Here is a 20810-nt window from a genome sequence, read left to right as displayed (position 1 = left end):
TGAACCTTGAAAGCAGAATTAGATATTTTTGGTTTTGGTACCCCAGCACTTACTACAGTGCTGGACATATAGCAGGCATGCACTAAATATTTTTCAATAACATGAGGTGGAATAGTAGTGTGGCCAGCTGTTGACAGGCCAGACTTGCTTATTCTCAGCATTGTATATGGCTTGATCAAAAATCCACAAAATTATAAAGCCCATGAGGGCAGAAATATTCAGTGTTCTCTATTCCCAGGACAGTGCTTAGCTCATAAATACTCAATGAATGAATGAGAAGAAGGGGGGAAGGAGGGAGAAAATGAGGGAGGGTGAAAAGCAAAGGAAGAGAAGGAGAGGAAGGGAGAGAAAGATGGAGGGAGAGAGGAAGGCAGGAAATCCATTCCAAAGCAAGAGTAGATATTCTGCTAATGAAAAATGTGGGTATTGTAAAAAGAGGTACCTCCTATGACAGGAGTAATAATATCATACTTCTCCTGAGAAAAGGTTATGTGGGACCTAGTCTGCTACAGCTTTTCTGAAGGCAACCCACGGTGGTAGTAAATGTCAAAAACCAAGTCAGTCTTTCTTGATATTTCAGACACTCAACAAACCACTGTGCATTTCATAATGCAAAGAGTCTAATCAAAGCTTCAACATTCCAAGGTAGATACAAACTATTCTTTCATTTTGATTAATTTCTACCAAACTGGCTTTTCATATGATACTTCATTGACAATTATTTTTTTGAGAATAATAATTATTATTTTAAATATTTTATTTATTTGACAGAGAGAGAGAGCACAAGCAGGGATGCGGCAGGCAGAGGCAGAGGGAGAGGGAGAAGCAGGCTTCTTGCTGAGCAGGGAGCCCAACATGGGGCTCGATCCCAGGACCCTGGGATCATGACCTGAGCCGAAAGCAGATGCTTAATCAACTGAGCCACCCAGGCCCCCGAGGATAATTTTTTTTTAAAAATTTTTATTTGAGTACAGTTGATACACAATGTTACATTAGTTTCAGGACACAACACAGTGATTCAATATCTCTATACGTTATGCGATGCTTACCACAAGTGTAGCTACCATCTGTTAAGAATTATTTTCCTTAAGAATTATCATTAATAATAATGGTAATAGCCCTTATTAGTAGCTGCCTTACCAATCCCTAATGCTTCATGAAGAAAATGGAATTCTAAATGCAAAGTCATGGTTCTGCTTTTATTCAATGTCTGCATGAAAAACCATATATACATTATCAGTTTTTCCTGAACTTCAGCTTACAGCAGGACTGACCCAGTGGAGTTTCTCCTGGCTTTCAGAGAAATAATTTCAATTTAATTTATTCCAAACAAAATTTAGTACTTCAAAGCACAGAAATGTCTGCGTAGAAGAGAGATATTACCTCATTCTGGATACTATTCCCAATTATGATCACCCCTTTGGGGCCAGAACCATGATATTGGAACTACAGCTTTAAATATCAGGAATATAAACTCTCTGGTCAAGGTGGTGAAACGCTTATCTTATTGCTTCTCTTTGCTGTCCTCTGGCTATTCACAGGTATCCTCAGCTCTTTTTCCCTTAAATCTTTTCACATCTGAGCATGTTGATCTCCTTTCTTTAAATCCTAGTGATTTTTAGAGGTAGAGTTTAGTGACCTCTGAAGCTAATAATATACTATGTGTCAATTAATTTATTTTATTTTATTTCTTAAAGATTTTATTTACTTATTTGACAGAGAGAGACAGTGAGAGCAGGAACACAAGCAAGGGGAGTGGGAGAGGGAGAAGGAGGCTTCCCGCTGAGCAGGGAGCCCGATGTGGGACTCAATCCCAGGACCCTGGGATCATGACCTGAGCCGAAGGCAGATGCTTAACGACTGAGCTACCCAGGCACCCTCAATTAATTTATTTTAAATTTAAAAAAATGTTTCTAGAAATCCTAGTGATTTTCAAGAAGGGCAAAAAGATAAATGCACAAAAAATGTTGCTCCTTTAGTTATATTATATACTATTTGTAATATATATTATATATAGTGTACAATATAATATATATTGTTTCATAATATATATCTTTTAGTTATGTTATACAGTCTATATTATATAGTTAGTTATATAATTATATTATAATATTATGATTTAGCTATATAATACTTATAATATATATTATTTTGGCAGTTTCCATTTAGTTTCATATATGCAAAGTCCCAGTGCATAGCACTTTATTTTATACCCCAGCAAAGTCAATATGAGTAATTTAAGTCATCAAGTCACTAATGACAGATATTAAAGGAACTATATCTTTCCAAATGAGAAAAAATTATAGAGCTGCTACTATAGTTGGGAAAGTAAGCTTTACACATACTCACTCTTTATACTTACAATTGAGTTGGCAAAGGGAACCAAAATGCCCAAAGCAAACAAGCCCAGAAGTGGTCCACCAACCATGCCAAATATGCTGAGTGCTGCCTAAAAAAAATAAATAAATAAAGTCAGCAACTAGCAATCTCAAATACCAAGTTAAAGTGTTTGAAAGTAATTTCATGAGAATGAGGATTTGAAGTAATCAATCTCTTCCTGAAAATCATGGCAGCCTTGTAATTGGCAAATAGATAATCAGAACTTGAATGCTTCTGCTTCTCAGCCTCAACTATTCATCTGTTCATAGAGAAATGCAAAAGCTGAAAATTCCAAGAGATGTGAGTTCCCAATAAGCCAATGGATAATTTTTAAGAGTGGATAGAACCATAAAAGAAGGATTAGAGGACACATTGGTTTGTCTACAGAGTAAAGGGTATTGATAACAGAATAACTAAATCAAAGAAAAAATATCAAGTCAAGAAAAATTTTATAGAATATAGATGGCAGTCCTAGGTTAAAAAAATTAGAAGCCTACCTTGTGGACTAGGGAAAGGACTGTGGATAGAGATGACAAATAACTAGTGTTTGAGGAGGATATGGGTTTAGAATGTAATCCTAGGGAGTCATTTCATAACTTCTCTTGAACCAAAGCCCAATAGGAAGGAAGACAGACTTCACTGCAAAACGTGAAATAAGTCACATGGCCCATGAAGCAGGCTGTGATGGTGTGACCTGTGAGCCAGTTTTGGAGGCACAAAGACTATATCCCAAAAAAGGCCTATCTCAGGAAATAATACTTTGGTTAGAAATGAAACAAGGAAGAACTGGCTTGGAGTTATGGTGACACTACTAGAACACCTCACTGTATATACTCAGGCCAGAGTTGATATATGAAAAAAAGGGGACTCAATCACAATAATAGTTATAAGCAATAATGCAGACTATGGAGAAAAGCATATTCAGAGGAATTTTATTGAATTGGCTTAGATGTGCTAGATAAGCTTGGAGCTTCTGGACATCATTCATTCATTCATATAATCAGGATGAGATCAAACTATTTTAACAATGGTATGCCACAAGCAAACAAACCAGAATGGACCCAAGCCTTAGGTCTAAAGCAGGAGTTTGGAGGACCTGCTTTTCTCAGCATTGACTTTCAACTTTCTGGATCATGGGGAGGTCCAGGGATCCCAGATAGCCATGACAAAACTGCTTCAGCAATTAAGACATGCTTGAAATAAATGAAAAAATAGGTCTTAGAAAAAAATAGGAGGTCTCAGCAAAAATATAGCAGATATAAAGAACCAAATGGAAATTTTTAGAACTGAAAAATACTAACTGAAATAAAAATCTCAGTAGATGGGCCCAACAACAGAATGGAGGAGAAAGAGGAAAGAATTAGTGAACTGGAAGATAGGCCAATAGAAATTACCCAATCTGAACAACAGAGAGAATATTGACTTTAAAAAAATGAAAGTAGTTTCCAGGATCTGTGCAAGTATAACAAAAAATCTAACATTCATGTCATCAGAGTCCTAGAGGAGAAAAGAAAGGATGAGGCTAAAAAATACTCAAAGAAATAATGTATGAATTTCCCAAATTTTACGAGAAATATAAACCTACAGATTCAAAAGCTGAGCAAATGCCAAATAGGACAAACCCAAAGAAGTGCATGCCAAGACACATTGAAATAAATTTCTTAAAACTAAGAACAAAGAAAAAATTGTAAAAGTAGTCAGAGAAATATGATACCTTGCCTGCATGGGAAAATAATTAGAGTGGCAGTAAAATTTTCATCAAAAATAATGGAGGCCAGAAGAAAGTGACACATACTTTTCAAGAGCTGGATAAAAAGAACTGCTGACTCAGAATCCTATACCCGGCAAAAATATTTTTAGGAATAAAGGGGAAATCGATACATTCTCAGATGAAGGGAAACGAAGAGAATTTTTTTTGCCAGCAGACCTATCCTAAAAGAATGGCTAAAGAAAGTTTCTAAACAGAACAGAAATGATAAAAAGAAGGAAACCTGGAACATCAGGAAGGAAGGAAGAATACAATAAGCGAAGATATGGCTAAATATAATAGGCTTTCCTTCTCCTCTTGAGTTTTCTAAGTTATATTTGATTGTTGAAACAAAAATGATAACACTGCTTAATGTAATTCAAAATGTATGTAGAGTAAATATTTGACAACTGTATTAGAAACTAGGTAAACAGACATAAAGGGAGGTAAGCGTTCTATACTGTACTCAAACTTGTGAAATGACAAAACAAGTAGATTATGTTATGTTTATATAATGTAATACCTAAAGCAACAATTGAAAATGCTATTCTAAGAGGCAACCTCAAAACAATACAGATAAATAAAAATGGATTCTAAAAAATGTTCATGTATCCTATAGAAAGGTGGGGGGGAGAAAATAGAAAGAACATAAAACAAAAAATGGCAGACTTACACCCTAACATACCCATAATTATAGTAAGTGTAGAAGATGTCTAATACATCAATAAAAAGACAGAAATTGGCAGGGTATATTTAAAAACATGGCCCAATCATATACTGATTGCAAAAAACTCATTTAAAATATAATGATTAGGCAAGTTCAAAGTAGAAGGATGAAAAAAGCTGCATCATGCAACCATTAGTCAAAGGAAAATAGGAGTAACTACATTAATATCAGATAAGTTAGACTTTAGATAAATAAAGTTATTAGAGAGAAACATTATATAATGACAAAAGAATTAGTTCACCAAAACATAGAAATCTTAAATATATATGCACCAAATGAGAACTTCAAAATACATGAAACAAAAACTAATAGAACTAAAAGGAAAAAGGACAAATACACAATTATAGTTGAGAATTCACCACTCCACTCTTACCAATTGATGAAAACAACTAAACAGAAAATCAGAAGATATAGAACTCAGTGACACCATCAATGAACAGGATCTAATTGATACTTATAGAACACTACACTTAACACCTAAGAATACACATTCTTTTTAAGTGCCCATGGAACATGTACCAAAATGCCATATCCTGAGCTGTAACATAGACCTCAACAGATTTAAAGAATTAAAATCATACAGAGTGTGCTCTTTGACCACATTGGAATGAAACTATAAATCAATAGTAGAAAAATAACAGGAAAATTTCTTTTTTTATTAATTTTTTATTGTTATGTTAATCACCATACAATACATCATTAGTTCTTGATGTAGTGTTCCATGATTCATTGTTTGTGTATAACACCCAGTGCTCCACGCAGAATGTGCCCTCTTTAATACCTATCACGAGGCTAACCCATCCCCCCACCCTCCTCCCCTCTAGACCCTCAGTTTGTTTTTCAGAGTCCATTGTCTCTCATGGTTCGTCTCCCCTCCGACTTACTCCCCTTCATTCTTCCCCTCCTGCTATCTTCTTTTTCTTTTTTCTTAACATATGTTGCATTGTTTGTTTCAGAAGTACAGATCTGTGATTCAACAGTCTTGCACAATTCACAGCGCTCACCATAGCACATACCCTACCCAATGTCTATCACCCAGCCACCCCATCCCTCCCGCCCCCCACCACTCCAGCAACCCTCAGTTTGTTTCCTGAGATTAAGAATTCCTCATATCAGTGAGGTCATATGATACATGTCTTTCTCTGATTGATTTATTTCACTCAGCATAACACCCTCCAGTTCCATCCACGTCGTTGCAAATGGCAAGATCTCATTCATTTTGATGGCTGCATAATATTCCATTGTGTATATATACCACCTCTTCTTGATCCATTCATCTGTCGATGGGCATCTTGGCTCTTTCCACAGTTTGGCTATTGTGGACATTACTGCTATAAACATTGGGGTGCACGTACCCCTTCGGGTCCCTACATTTGTATCTTTGGGGTAAATACCCAGTAGTGCAATTGCTGGATCGTATGGTAGCTCTATTTTCAACTGTTTGAGGAACCTCCATACTGTTTCCCAGAGTGGTTGCACCAGCTTGCATTCCCACCAACAGTGTAGGAGGGTTCCCCTTTCTCCGCATCCCCGCCAACATCTGTCATTTCCTGACTTGTTAATTTTAGCCATTCTGACTGGTGTGAGGTGGTATCTCATTGAGGTTTTGATTTGGATTTCCCTGATGCCGAGGGATGTTGAGCACTTTCTCATGTGTCTGTTGGCCATTTGGATGTCTTTGGAAAAATGTCTGTTCATGTCTTCTGCCCATTTCTTGATTGGATTATTTGTTCTTTGGATGTTGAGTTTGATAAGTTCTTTATAGATTTTGGATACTAGCCCTTTATCTGATATGTCATTTGCAAATATCTTCTCCCATTCTGTTGGTTGTCTTTTGGTTTTGTGGACTGTTTCTTTTGCTGTGCAAAAGCTTTTTATCTTGATGAAATCCCAATAGTGCATTTTTGCCCTTGCTTCCCTTGCCTTCGGTGATGTTTCTAGGAAGAATTGCTGCGGCTGAGGTTGAAGAGGTTGCTGCCTGTGTTCTCCTTTAGGATTTTGATGGACTCCTGTCTCACGTTTAGGTCTTTCAACCATTTGGAGTCTATTTTTGTGTGTGGTGTAAGGAAATGGTCCAGTTTCATTCTTCTGCATGTGGCTGTCCAATTTTCCCAACACCATTTGTTGAAGAGACTGTCTTTTTGCCATTGGACATTCTTTGTTGCTTTGTCAAAGATGAGTTGACCATAGAGTTGAGGGTCCATTTCTGGGCTCTCGATTCTGTGCCATTGATCTATATGTCTGTTTTTGTGCCAGTACCATACTGTCTTGATGATGACAGCTTTGTAATAGAGCTGGAAGTCCGGAATTGTGATGCCGCCAGCTTTGCTTTTCTTTTTCAACATTCCTCTGGCTATTCGGGGTCTCTTCTGCTTCCATAGAAATTTTAGGATTATTTGTTCCATTTCTTTGAAAAAAAGTGGATGGTATTTTGATGGGGATTGCATTGAATGTGTAGATTGCTCTAGGTAGCACTGACATCTTCACAACGTTTGTTCTTCCAATCCATGAGCATGGAACGTTTTTCCATTTCTTTGTGTCTTCTTCAATTTCTTTCATGAGTATTTTATAGTTTTCTGAGTACAGATCCTTTGCCTCTTTGGTTAAATTTATTCCTAGGTATCTTATGGTTTTGGGTGCAGTTGTAAATGGGATCGACTCCTTGATTTCTCTCTCTTCTGTCTTGTTGTTGGTGTATAGGAATGCCACTGATTTCTGTGCATTGATTTTATATCCTGCCACTTTACTGAATTCCTTATGAGTTCTAGCAGTTTTGGGGTGGAGTCTTTTGGGTTTTCCACATACAGTATCATATCATCTGCAAAGAGTGAGAGTTTGACTTCCTCTTTGCCGATTTGGATGCCTTTGATTTCTTTTTGTTGTCTGATTGCTGTGGCCAGGACTTCTAATACTATGTTGAATAGCAGTGGTGATAGTGGACATCCCTGCCGCGTTCCTGACCTTAGGGGAAAAGCTCTCAGTTTTTCCACATTGAAAATGATATTTGCTGTAGGTTTTTCATAGATGGCTTTTATGATATTGAGGTATGTACCCTCTATCCCTATACTCTGAAGAGTTTTGATCAAGAAAGGATGCTGTACTTTGTCAAATATAACAGGAAAATTTCTAAACACTTGGAAGCTAAGTAACATACTTTTAAATAATTCATGGGTCAAAAGGACATCTCAAAGGAAACTTAAAAATACAAAATATGATAAGTTGTGGGACTTAGCTAAATTAATGCTGACAGGGAAATTTTTAGCAATTAGTGCACACACTATAAAAGAGGAAAAGTCTCAAATCAATAATCTAAGGTCTCATGTCAAGAACAGCAAAATGAACCCAAAGCAAACAGAAGAAAACAATAAAGATAAGAACAAAAGGCAGTAATTGTGAATAGAAAAACAATACAGAATATCAGTGAAATGAGAAGATAGTTTTTCAAAAATATCAATGAAGTTGACAAACCTCAAGCAAGACTGAAAGAAAAAAAGATAAAATTACCAATATTAGGACTAAAACAGGCAATAATACTACAGGACCCTGCAGACACCAAATGTATAATAAGGGAATACTATCAACAACTCCACACACACAAATTTTACAACTTAGATGAAATGGACCAATTTCTTGAAAATACAAACTATCATAATTCACTCAATATGAAATAATTTGAATAGCCCTATAACCTATGGAAATTTAATTTTTAATTTTAAAACTTCCAAAAAAGGAATACCCAGGCCCAGATGGTTTCACTAGAGTATACTACCAAACATTTAAATCATTAACACCAATTTTATACAAGCTCTTTAAGAAAATAGAGAATAATTCTTCCCACTTTATTTCATGAAGCTAGAATGATTGTGATACCAAAACCAGACAAAACTATTACAAAAAAAGAACTACAGATCAATATTTCTCATGATGTAAAAATCCTTAACAAAGTATTAACAAATAGAATTCAGAAATATATAAAAATAACTACACACCACGACCAAGTGAAGTTTATTCCAGGAATTCAAGGCTGGTTAAGCATTTGAAAAACAATAATGTAACTCATCATGTCAACGGACTAAAGAAGACTATCATATTACCATATCAATCAATGAAGGAAAAACACTTGACAAAATTCAACATTCATCCATAATAAAAACTCTCAGAAAGATAGAAAAGAGGGAAATAGGGAATTTCCTCAACTGTAAAGGGCATCTACTAAAATCTTATGTCTAACATTATATCTAAGAGTGAAAAACTAAATGCTTTCCTCATCCAGACTGGGGAATAAGGAAAGGGTATCTATTCTTACTACTCTTATTCAACATGATGTGGAAGTTGAAGCCAGTGCAATAAAGAAATAAAAGCTATACAAACAGATTGGAAAGGAAGAAATAAAACTGTCCCTATTTGAAGATGACATGATTGTGTAGAAAATCCCAAGAAGTAAAAAAAAAAAAAAAGAAAGAAAATCCCAAGAAGTAATAAGTAAATTCAGGAAGGTCTCAGGATACAACACAAATATACAAAAATCAATTGTATTTCTACATACTAACAAACACATGGACACCAACATTAAAAGTACAATATCATTTATAATCACTTAAAAAATTAGATACTGGGATAAGGAGGGAGATGGTGGCAGGGTGGGAGGAATCTAGGCTCCCCTTGTCCCATGAATACAACTAGATAACTATCAAGTTATCCTACATACCCCAGAAATTGACTTGAAGACTGGCAGAACAAACTCCACAACTAAAGGTAGAGAAGAGGCCACATGGCAGAAAGTAGGAAGGGTGGAGACATAGTCTGGGAGAGAAACAGATTGTGGCCACTGTGGTAGGGAGAGAGCTGTGGTCCCAGGCAAGGGTAAGAGACAGACTAGCACACAGGGGAGTGCACAGGGAAGATGATTCCCAACAGCAATTGGCTTGGAAAGTGAGAGGGGCTGAATTTCATGAGTTCTTGCAACCAGCAGGGCTTAAAGCCTGGAGTTTTAATGGTCAGTGGGCTTGGCCCGGGAGAGCCCAGGGGCATTGGGGCTCCTCTTGGAGAGAAAGCAGGGCAAATAGCCTGTGGACATACAGGATGGAAACAACAATCTGAAGAGTGCCTGGGGCACATAGTGGGGAGGTTATTTGCTCTTCTTGGAGGATGTCCCAGAGAGGCAGCATTCATGGAGAGACCCCTCCAGGAACAAAGATAACTGGCCTCCACTGCCACTCAGCATAAGCACAGGGCCACCTGTGGGAACCAGTACAGTGCTGACACTAACTACACAACTTGCTTACACCAAGACCTATCCACTCCAGTGGAAATGCCCATCTCAGTCACGCTTGCCCCAGACCCAGCACAGTGGGCCCTCTCCCCTGGAAGACTGGCCCAAACCCCTGCCCACGACATGGTGAATTCTGGAGGGCTTCAGTTCTGGCAGCTGTGGCAACAGGAATCATTTCATAAGCAGACCAGAGTACACCTAGTTAAAATTCCCCACATTCAGGTCAGGAAACAAATACTGCTCACAGTAGGCAAAGAGAGCCTTCACAGACAATTGGCCTGAAGGATAAAGTGGCCAGCACACAATAGCAGAGTGCATGCAGCACACAGTGGAAACACTCTCTGAAGCACCAGGCCCTGGAGAACAGGTGATATTACATTGCAGGGCACTATAGAACCTCTTCTTCATAAGGCCATTACCTTCAAGAAGAAATGTAGCTGACTTTTCTAACACAGAGAAGCAGGCAGAGACACTTAGACAAAAGAGAGGATAGAGGAATTTGTCCCAAATGAAAGAACAGGACAAGGCCACAGCTAGAGATTTAAATGAAACAGACACAAGTAACATGTCTGATAGAGAATTTAAAGTAATGATCATAAAAATACTTGCTAGACTTGAGAAAAGGGTGGAGGGCACCAGTGAGACCATTAACATGGAGATAAGAATAATATAGCAGAGATAAAGGGCCCAATAAACAAAATCAGAAACATGCTGAAGGAATGAACAGTAGGCTTAAAGAAACACAGGAACAAATCAATGACCTAGAATACAGAGTAATGAAAAGTAATCAAGCTGAACAAAAGAGAGAGAAAAGACTTATGAAAAAATGACAATAGACTTAGAGAACTCAGTGACTCCATGAAACAGTAATATTGTATTATAGGAATCCCAGAAGAAAAAGAGAAGAGAGGGTAGAAAATTTATTTGAAGAAATAACAGCTGAAAACTTTCCTAATCTGGGGAAGGAAACAGGTATTTAGATCCCAGAGGCACAGAGAACCCCCAACAAAATCAACAAAAGCAGATCCACACCAAGACATATTGTAATTAAAATGTAAAATATAAAGAAAAAAATCTTAAAAGTGGCAAGACAAAAGACAACAGTTACATACAAGGGAAACCCCATAAGGCTATCAGCAGATTTTTCAGCAGAAACTGTCCATGTCAGAAAGGACTAGGATGTGTATATTCAAAATGCTGAATGGGAAAAATTTGAAGTCAAGAATATTCTATCCAGCAAGGCTATCATTTAGAATAGAAGTAGGGATAAAGAGTTTCTCAGACAAACAAAAACTAAAGGAGTTCATGACCACTAAACCAGCCCTGTGAGAAATACTAAAGGGGACTCTATGAATAGAAAGGAAAGACTAAAAGTAATGGTATGAAGGTAGGAAACACAAAAACAGTAAAAATGAATATTTCTATAAAATATTAGTGAAGGAATTCACAAAATAAAGGATGTAAAATATGACAACATATACCTAAAACGTGGGGAGGAGAGGAGTAAAGAATAGGTTCAACCTTAAACCACCACCAACTTAATATAGACTGTTACATGCAGATGTTATATACGAACGTAATGGTAACCACAAATCAAAAACCACTAATAAATATGCAAAGAATAAAGAGAAAGAAATACAAATTTATCACTAAAGAAAACCAGCAAACCATGAAAGAAAGACAAGAAAGGATCAGAGAAAATCTTCAGGAACAACCACAAAGCAAGTAATAAAATGGCAATAAGTACATATCCATCAATGATTACTGTGAGGCATACCTGGATGGCTCAATTGGTTAAGCATCTGCCTTTGGCTCAGGTCATAATCCCAGGGTCCTAGAATCAAGCCCTGCATTGGGCTCCCTGTTCAGTGGGGGGGGGTCTGCTTCTCCCTTGCCTTCTGCCCCTCCTCTCTGCTTGTGTTCTCTCTCTCTCAAATAATTAAATAAAATCTTTAAAAAAAAAATAATTACCGTGAATGTAAATGGACAAAATGCTCCAATCAAAATGCAAGGTGACATAATAGATAAAAAAACAAGACCCATCTATATGCTTCCTACAAGACTCATTTTAGACCTAAACACACCTGCAAATTGCAAATAAGAGGGTAGGGAAACAATTATCATGCAACTGGACATCAAAAGAAAGCTGGAGAGGCAATACTTATATCAGACAAACTAGACTTTAAAAAAAGATTCTAGGACACCTGGGTGACTCAGCAGGTTAAGCATCTGACTCTTGATTCCAGCTCAGGTCATGATCTCAGGTTTGTGAGACTGAGCCCCACGTCAGGCTCCATGCTTAGCACAGAGTCTGCTTGAGATTCTCTTCCTCTCCCTTTGCCCCTCCTCCCTCAAATAAATAAATTAAATCTTTAAAAATAAAAATAAAAAAAGTTCTTAAAAGAGACAAAGAAGGACACTATATAATAATAAAAGGGATAATCCAAGAAGAAGATATAACAATTGTAAATATTTATGCATCCAACATGGAAGTGCCCAAATACATAAAGCATTTCATAACAAACATAAAGGCACTAATTGATAGTAATACACTAATATTAGGGTATGTTAACACCCCATGTACATCAATGGACAGATAATCTAAACAGAAAATCAACAAGTAAACAATGGCTTTGAATGACACACTACAGATGGATTTAACAGATATATTCAAATCATTCCATTGCCAAAAGCAGGATACACATTCTTTTCAAGTGCATATGGAACATTCTCCAGAATAGGTCACATATTAAGCTACAAAACAAACCTCAACAAATTAAAAAAGATCTAAGTCATACCATGCATCTTTTCTGACCACACTGCTATGAAACCAGAAGTCAACCACAAGAAAAAAATCTGGAAGAATACAAATACATGGAGGTTAAATAACATGCTACTAAACAATGAATGGGTCAACTAGGAAGCAAAAGAAGAAATTAAAAAGTACATGGAGGGTCGCCTGCGTGGTTCAGTCGGTTAAGCGGCTGCCTTTGGTTCAGGTCATGATCCCAGGGTTCTGGGATCGAGCCCCACATCGGGCTCCCTGCTCAGCAGGAAGCCTGCTTCTCCCTCTCCCTCTGCCCCTGCTTGTGTTCCCTCTCTCGCTGTCTCTCTCTCTGTCAGATAAATAAATAAAATCTTTTTTAAAAAAGTACATGGAAACAAATGAAAATGAAAACACAATGGTTCAAAATTTTGGGGATGCAGAAAAAGTGGTTCTAAGAGGGAAATTTATAGCAATGCAGGCCTACCTCAAGAAACAAGAAAAATCTTAAATAAACAACCTAAACTTACACCTAAAGGAGCTAGAAAAAAGAATAACAAAGCCTAAAACTGGCATAAGGAAGGAAATAATAAGAATCAGAGCAGAAACAAATGATATAGAAACTAAAAAAATAAGACAGATCAATAAAACCAGGAGCTGGTTTTGAAAAAATTAATAAAATTGATAAGCCTCCAGCTAGACTTATCAAGAAAAAAGAGAAATAATTCAAATAAATAAAATTACAAATGAGAGAGGAGAAATAACAACCAACACCACAGAAATACAAATAATTATAAGAGAATATTATGAAAAACAACAAATTGGACATCCTAGAAGAAATAAATTCCTAGAAACATATAACCTATGAAAACTGAAATGGGAAGAAATAGAAAATTTGAACAGACAAATTACCAGCAAAGAAATTGAATCAGTAATCAAATAACTCCCAACAAACAGAAGTCCAGGACCAGATGGCTTCATAGGTGAATTTTACCAAACATTTAAAGAAGAATTAACACCTACTCTTCTCAAACTATTCCAGAAAATAGAAAAGGAAGGAAACTTCCAAATTCACTCTATGAGGCCAGCATTACCCTCATACCAAAACCAGATAAAGACACCACAAAAAAAAAGAGTACAGGCCAATATATTTGATGAACATAGATGTAAAAATATTTTTAAAAAAATACTAGTAAACTGAGTCCAACAATACATTAAAAAAATCATTTACCACAATCAAGTGGGATTTATTATTGGGTTGTACGGGTGGTTCAATATTCGCAAATCAACCAATGTGATGCATCACATCAATAAGAGAAAGAATAAGAACTAAATGATCATTTCAATAGATGCAGAAAAAGCATTTCACAAAGTACAACATCCATTCATGATAAAAAAAAAAAAAAAACAAACTCTGAACAAAGTAGGTTTAGAGGGAACATACCTCAACAAAATAAAGGCCATATACAAAAATCCCACAGCTAACATCATACTTCATGGGGAAAAGCTCAGCTTTTCCCTTAAGGTCAGGAACAAGACAAGGATGTCTCACCACTTTTTTTTTAAGCTTTTATTTATTTATTTTAGAGAAAGAGAGAGAGAGTGCACAAGTTGGGGGAGAGTGAGAGAGAGAATCCCAAGCAGACACTGTGCTGAGCATGGAGCCCGACATGGGGCTTGATCCCAGGACCCTGAGATCATGACCTGAACTAAAGTCAGGAGTCAAATGTTCAAATGACCGAGCCACCCAGGTGCCCCCACTTTCACCACTTTTATTCAATATAGTTATGGAAATCCTAGCCACAGCAGCCAGACAACAAAAAGAAATAAAAGGCACCCAAATCAGTAAGGAAGAAGTAAAACTTTCATTATTTGCAAATGCCATGATACTATATATATAAACCTGAAAGACTCCACCAAAAAAAAAAAAAAATGCTAGAACTGATAAACAAATTCAGTAAAGTCACAGGATACAAAACCAATCTACAGAATGTATTGCATTTCTATACACCAGGAATGAAGCAGCAGAAAGAGAAATTAAGAAAACAATCTCATTTACAGTTACACCAAAAATAATGAAATAACTAGGAATAAACTTAACCAAGGAGGTGAAAGACCTGTGCTCTGAAAACTATAAAACCCTGATGAAAGAAATTGAAGATGACACAAATAAATGGAAAGATATTCCATGCTCATGGATTAGAAGAACAAATATTGTTAAAATGTCTATACTACACAATCTACACATTTAATGCAATCCCTATCAAAATACCAACAACATTTTTCACAGAACTAGAACAAACAATCCTAAAATTTATATGGAACTACAAAAGACCCCAAATAGCCAAAGTAAGCTTGAAAAAGAAAAGCAAAGCTGGGGGCATCACAATTCCAGAGTTCAAGTTGTATTACAAAGCTGTAGTAATCAAAACAGTATGGTACTGACACAAAAATAGATGTATAGATCAATGAAACACAATAGAAAATGCAGAAGTAAACCCACAATTATATAGTCAGTCAATTTTTGACAAAGCAGGAAAGACTATCTACTAGGAAAAAGACAGTCTCTTCAACAAATGGTGTTGGGAAAACAGGACAGCAACTTGCAGAAGAATGAAACTGGACCACTTTCTTACACCATACACAAAAATAAACTCAAAATGGATTAAAGTCCTAAATGTGAGACCTTAAACCATAAAAATCTTAGAAGAAAGCACAGGCAGTAAGTTCTCTGACATGGCTGTAGCAACTTTTTCTAGATAGGTCCCCTGAGGCAAGGGAAACAAAAGCAAAAATAAACTATTGGGACTACATCAAAATAAAAAGCTTCTGCACAGTGAAGAAAACAATCCACAAAACTGAAAGGCAACCTACTCAATGGGAGAAGACTTTTGCAAATGACAGATCTGATAAAGGGTTAGTATCTAAAATATTTAAAGAACTTATAAAAGTCAACACCGGGAAAAAAAACTAATAAAAAATTGGCAGAAGACATGAACAGACACTACTCCAAAGAAGACATCAGCCAACAGACACATGAAAAGATGTTCATCATTTTTCATCAGGGAAATGCAAACCAGAACTACAATAAGATATCACCTATAACAATCAGAATGGCTAAAATCAACAACACAAGAAACAATAGGCGTTGGTGAGGATGTGAAGAAAAAGGACCATTGTGCACTGTTGGTAGGAAAGCAAACTGGCGCCACCCTTGATGGTAATACATACTTGGAAACTGTATGGAGATTCTTCAAAAAGTTAAAAATAAAACTGTCCTATGATCCAGTAATTGCACTACTGGGTATTTACCCAAAGAACACAAAAACACTAATTCACAGGGATATATTCATCCTTATGTTTATAGCAGCACTATTTACAATAGCCAAGATATGAAAACAGCCCAAGTGTCCACTGATTGGAGATTACATATATATATATATATATTAGCCAGTCAAAAAAAAGAAAAAAGAATGAAATTTTGCCATTATTAATGACGTGGCTAGAACTAGAGAATACAATGCTATGAGAAATAAGTCAGTCAGAGAAAGACAAATATCATATGATTTCACTCACGTGGAATTTAAGAAACCAAACAAAGGAGCAAAGAAAAAAAGAGAGAAAGAGAGACAAACCAAGAAACAGACTCTTAACCTTAGAGAACAAACTGATGGTTACTAGTGGGGAGGTATGGATGGGGGGATGGATTAAATAGGTGATAGGGATTAAGGAGTGCACTTGTCATGATGAGTACAATACCAGGTAATCTATGGCATTGTTGAATCACTATCACTATATTGTATACTTGAAACTAATACACGACTATATGTTAACTAACTGGAATTAAAATTAATACTTTAAAAAAATTATGGGGCACCTGGGTGGCTCAGAGTTGGTTAAGCAGCCAACTCATGATTTTGGCTCAGGTCATGATCTGATGAGTCATGGGACTGAGTCCCACTTTGGGCTCCACACTCAGTGGGGATCTGCTTGAGATTCTCTGCCTCTGCCCCTCCCCCCCACTCATGATCACTCTCTTTCTCAAATGTCTTTAAAAAAACTTAAAACAAATTTTTAATTATAAGGTATAAATCTCATTAAATATACACAGAAGTTGTATACTGAAAATTACACAATGGTTATGAGAAAAATCAGAGATCTAAATAAATGAAGAGATATACTATATTCATAGATTCAAAGAGTCAACATAGTAAAGATGTCAATTCTCCCCAAATTGATATATAGGTTTAGTGCAATTCTATCACAATTAAGCATCATTTTTTTTAGATATACAGAAGATTATTCTAAACAATATGGAAAGGCAAAGGAGCTAAAATAGCTAAAACAATTTTGAAAAATAAGAATAAAGTGGAAGGAATTAGTTTACCTGAGAGGGGAGGAGCAAGATGGCAGAGGAGTAGGAGACCCAAATTTCGTCTGGTCCCAGGAGTTCAACTAGAAAGTGATCAAATCATTCTGAACACCTACAAACTCAACAGGAGATCAAAGAAAAGAATAGCAGCAACTCTCTGAACAGAAAAGTGGCCACTTTCTGGAAGGTAGGACGTGAGGAGAAGTGAATCCAAGGCGACATTTGGGCGGATAGACAGTGGGGGAGGGGGCCTCCATCGTCGGACACTTCTGGCAAGTGATTGAGCAGCAGAACACAAAATCAGAACTTTTAGAAGTTAGCTCCACTGAGGGATGTCACTCCAGTGGCTAAGCGGGGGGTGGAACCCACGCTGGGACAGTGTAGTCTCAGGACCCTCGGGGTCACACAAAGACCGGGGGTGCCTGAGTGCAGCAGAGCTCCCAGATATCAGAGCAGGGAAGCCAGCTGCAGAGATGGAGCCGAGGATTGGGCTCTCAGCTCAGGGTTGCCATAAACCGTGATCCCCAGCACAGTTGGGCCACTGCTCTTCCAGCAGGGACCCAACAAGCGGCAGATCTGGGGAGACTTCCCTTCCTCCCCCGGGAGGAGCAGCGCGGGAGTGCACCACAGGGATCTGCTGGGTTTGGAGACTCCACACCGAGTTGGGTGCCAGAGATAGAAATGCTCAGTCACAGGCTGGGTGAGCACGGAGTGCGGCAGGAGACTGGGGAGACAGGACTGACTGACTGCTTTTCTCTGGGGGCTCAATGAGGAGTGGGGCCCAAGTTCTTGGCTCCTCCAAGGCGGAGATTGGGAGGCTGCCATTTCACTCTCATCCTCCAAAGCTGTACGGAAAGCTTGCAGGGAACAAAATCTCCTGAGAGGAAACCAGAGCAGATTACTTAGCCCGGACTCGGCAAGGGCGGGGCAATTCCGCCTCCCGCAAAGACATTTGGGAACCATGGCAACAGGCCCCTCCCCAGAAGATCAGCAAGAACAGCCAGCCAAGACCAAGTTTACCAATCAATGAGAATGGCAGAACTCCAGCACTAGGGGAATACAGCACATAGAATCCATGGTTTTTTCCCCACGATTCTTTAGTCGTTCAAAGTTAATTTTTTTTAACTTTCTTTTTTTTTTGAAATTTTCTTTTTCCCTTTTTCAACCAACATCTTATCAATCCCATTAAAAAAAAATCTTTTTATTTTTCATTTTTAGACTCACATTCTATCCCTTCAGAGTAGTTAACCTTATTTTTGGTATATATATATATAGTTCTCTCTTTAAAATTTTGGGATACAGTTTCTTCTAACAGACCAAAATATACCCTAAATCTCTAGTGTATGGCTTTGTTCTACTCTCCTGCCTGATCACATTCTCTCCTTTTTTTTTTTTAAATCTTCTTCTTTCTTTTTTCAACCAATTTCTTATCAATTCCTTTTATAAAATCTTTTATAATTTTCATCTTTACAGTTATATTCCATCCCTTCATTGTATTAACCCTAATTTTTGTACGGATATAAGTTTTTCTTTCTTTAAAATTTTGAAAGGCACTTTCTTCTAACAGACCAAAATACTCCCAAAATCTAGTATGTGGCAATGATCTATTCACCAGCCTGATAATATTTGATCATATTCTGTTTGTTTGTTTTGTTTTGTTTGTTTTTATCTTTTTCTTTTTCTTTTTTCTTTCTTTCCCTTTCTTTCCCCCCAGCTTCAGGTCTCTCCTAATTTGTTTAGTGTATATTTTTCTGGGGTTATTGTTACCCTGTTAGCATTTTGTTCTCTCATTCATCTATTCTCCTCTGGACAAAATGACAAGATGGAAAAAAATCACCTCAAAAAAAAGAACAAGAGGCAGTACCGACTGACAGGGACCCAATCAATACGGACATTTGTAAGATGTCAGAACTAGAGTTCAGAATGATGATTTTGAAGATACTAGCTGGGCTTGAAAAAAGCATGGAAGTTATTAGAGAAACCCTTTCTGGAAATAAAAGAACTAAAATCTAACCAAGTCGAAATCAAAAAGGCTATTAATGAGGTGCAATAAAAAATGGTGGCTTTCACTGCTAGGATAAATGAGGCAGAAGAGAGAATTAGTGAAATAGAAGATGAAATGATGGAAAATAAAGAAGCTGAGAAAAATATAAACAACTACTGGATCACGAGGGCAGAATTCAAGAGATAAGTAATACCATAAGATGAAACAATATTAGAATAATTGATATCCCTGAAGAAGAAGAAAGAGAGAGGGGGGCAGAAAGTATATTGAAGCACATTATAGCAGAGAACTTCCCTAATTTGGGGAAGGAAACAGGCATCAAAATCCAGGAGGTGCAGAGAACCTCCCTCAAAATCAATAAAAATAGGTCAACACCCTGACATCCAATAGTAAAACTTACGAGACTCAGAGACAAAGAGAAAATCTTGAGAGCAGCTTGGAACAAGAGATCTGTAACCTACAATGGTAGAAACATCAGATTGGCAACAGACCTATCCACAGAGACCTGGAAGGCCAGAAAGGACTGGCATGATATATTCAGAGCACTAAATGAGAAAAATATGCAGCCAAGAACACTATATCCAGCTAGGCTGTCATTGAAAATAGGAGAAATAAAAAGCTTCCAGGACAAACAAAAACTAAAGGAATTTGCAAACATGAAACTAGCCCTACAAGAAATATTGAAAGGGGTCCTCGAAAAAATGAGAGAGCCTAAAAGTAACATAGACCAGAAAGGAACACAGACAATATACAGTGATAGTCACCTTACAGGCAATACAATGGCACTAAATTCATACCTTTCAATAGTTACCCTGAATGTAAATGGGCTAAATGCCCCAACCAAAGACAAACGGTATCAGATTGGATAAAAAAACAAGACCCATGGATATGCTGTCTGCAAGACACTCATTTTAGACCCAAAGACATCCCAAGATTTAAAGTGAGGGGATGGAAAACCATGTACCATGCTAATGGACACCAAAAAAAAGCTCAGGGGCAATCCTTATATCGGACAAATTCGATTTTAAACCAAAGACTGTAATAACAGATGAGGAAGGACACTATATCATACTTAAAGGGTCTATGCAACAAGAAGATCTAATAGTTGTAAATATCTATGCCCCTAACATGGGAGCAGCCAATTATATAAGCCAATTAATGACAAAAGCAAAGAAACACATTGACAACAATACAATAATAGTGGGGGACTTTAACATCCCCCTCACTGAAATGGACAGATCATCTAAGCAAAAGATCAACAAGGAAATAAAGACTTTAAATGACACACTGGACCAAATGGACTTCACAGATATATTCAGAAACATTCCATCCCAAAGCAACTGAATACACATTCTTCTCTACTACCCATGGAACATTCTCCAGAATAAATCACATCCTAGGTCACAAATCAGGTCTCAACAAAAGATTGGGATCATTCCCTGCATATTTTCAGACCACAATGCTTTGAAACTAGAACTCAATCACAAGAGGAAAGTCGGAAAGAACTCAAATACATGGAGGCTAAAGAGCATCTTACTAAAGAA

At 37.1% G+C, this 20810-nt stretch overlaps 1 protein-coding gene across 1 annotated transcript in view; it reads right to left on the bottom strand.

The window, feature by feature from the left end:
- SLC5A8 (solute carrier family 5 member 8) overlaps positions 1-20810 on the bottom strand; it is a 70092-nt gene that overhangs the window by 13529 nt on the left and 35753 nt on the right. The window contains exon 11 of the mRNA XM_027594722.2: positions 2363-2449. Coding sequence (XP_027450523.1) covers positions 2363-2449 — 87 coding nt within the window. The remainder of the gene's footprint in view (positions 1-2362; positions 2450-20810) is intronic.

This window comes from Zalophus californianus, chromosome 9 (genome assembly GCF_009762305.2).
Source record: "Zalophus californianus isolate mZalCal1 chromosome 9, mZalCal1.pri.v2, whole genome shotgun sequence".
NCBI classification, from domain to species: domain Eukaryota; kingdom Metazoa; phylum Chordata; class Mammalia; order Carnivora; family Otariidae; genus Zalophus; species Zalophus californianus.
The sequence above is the reverse complement of the archived record's forward strand: the minus strand, read 5'-3'. Positions and strand labels throughout refer to the sequence as shown.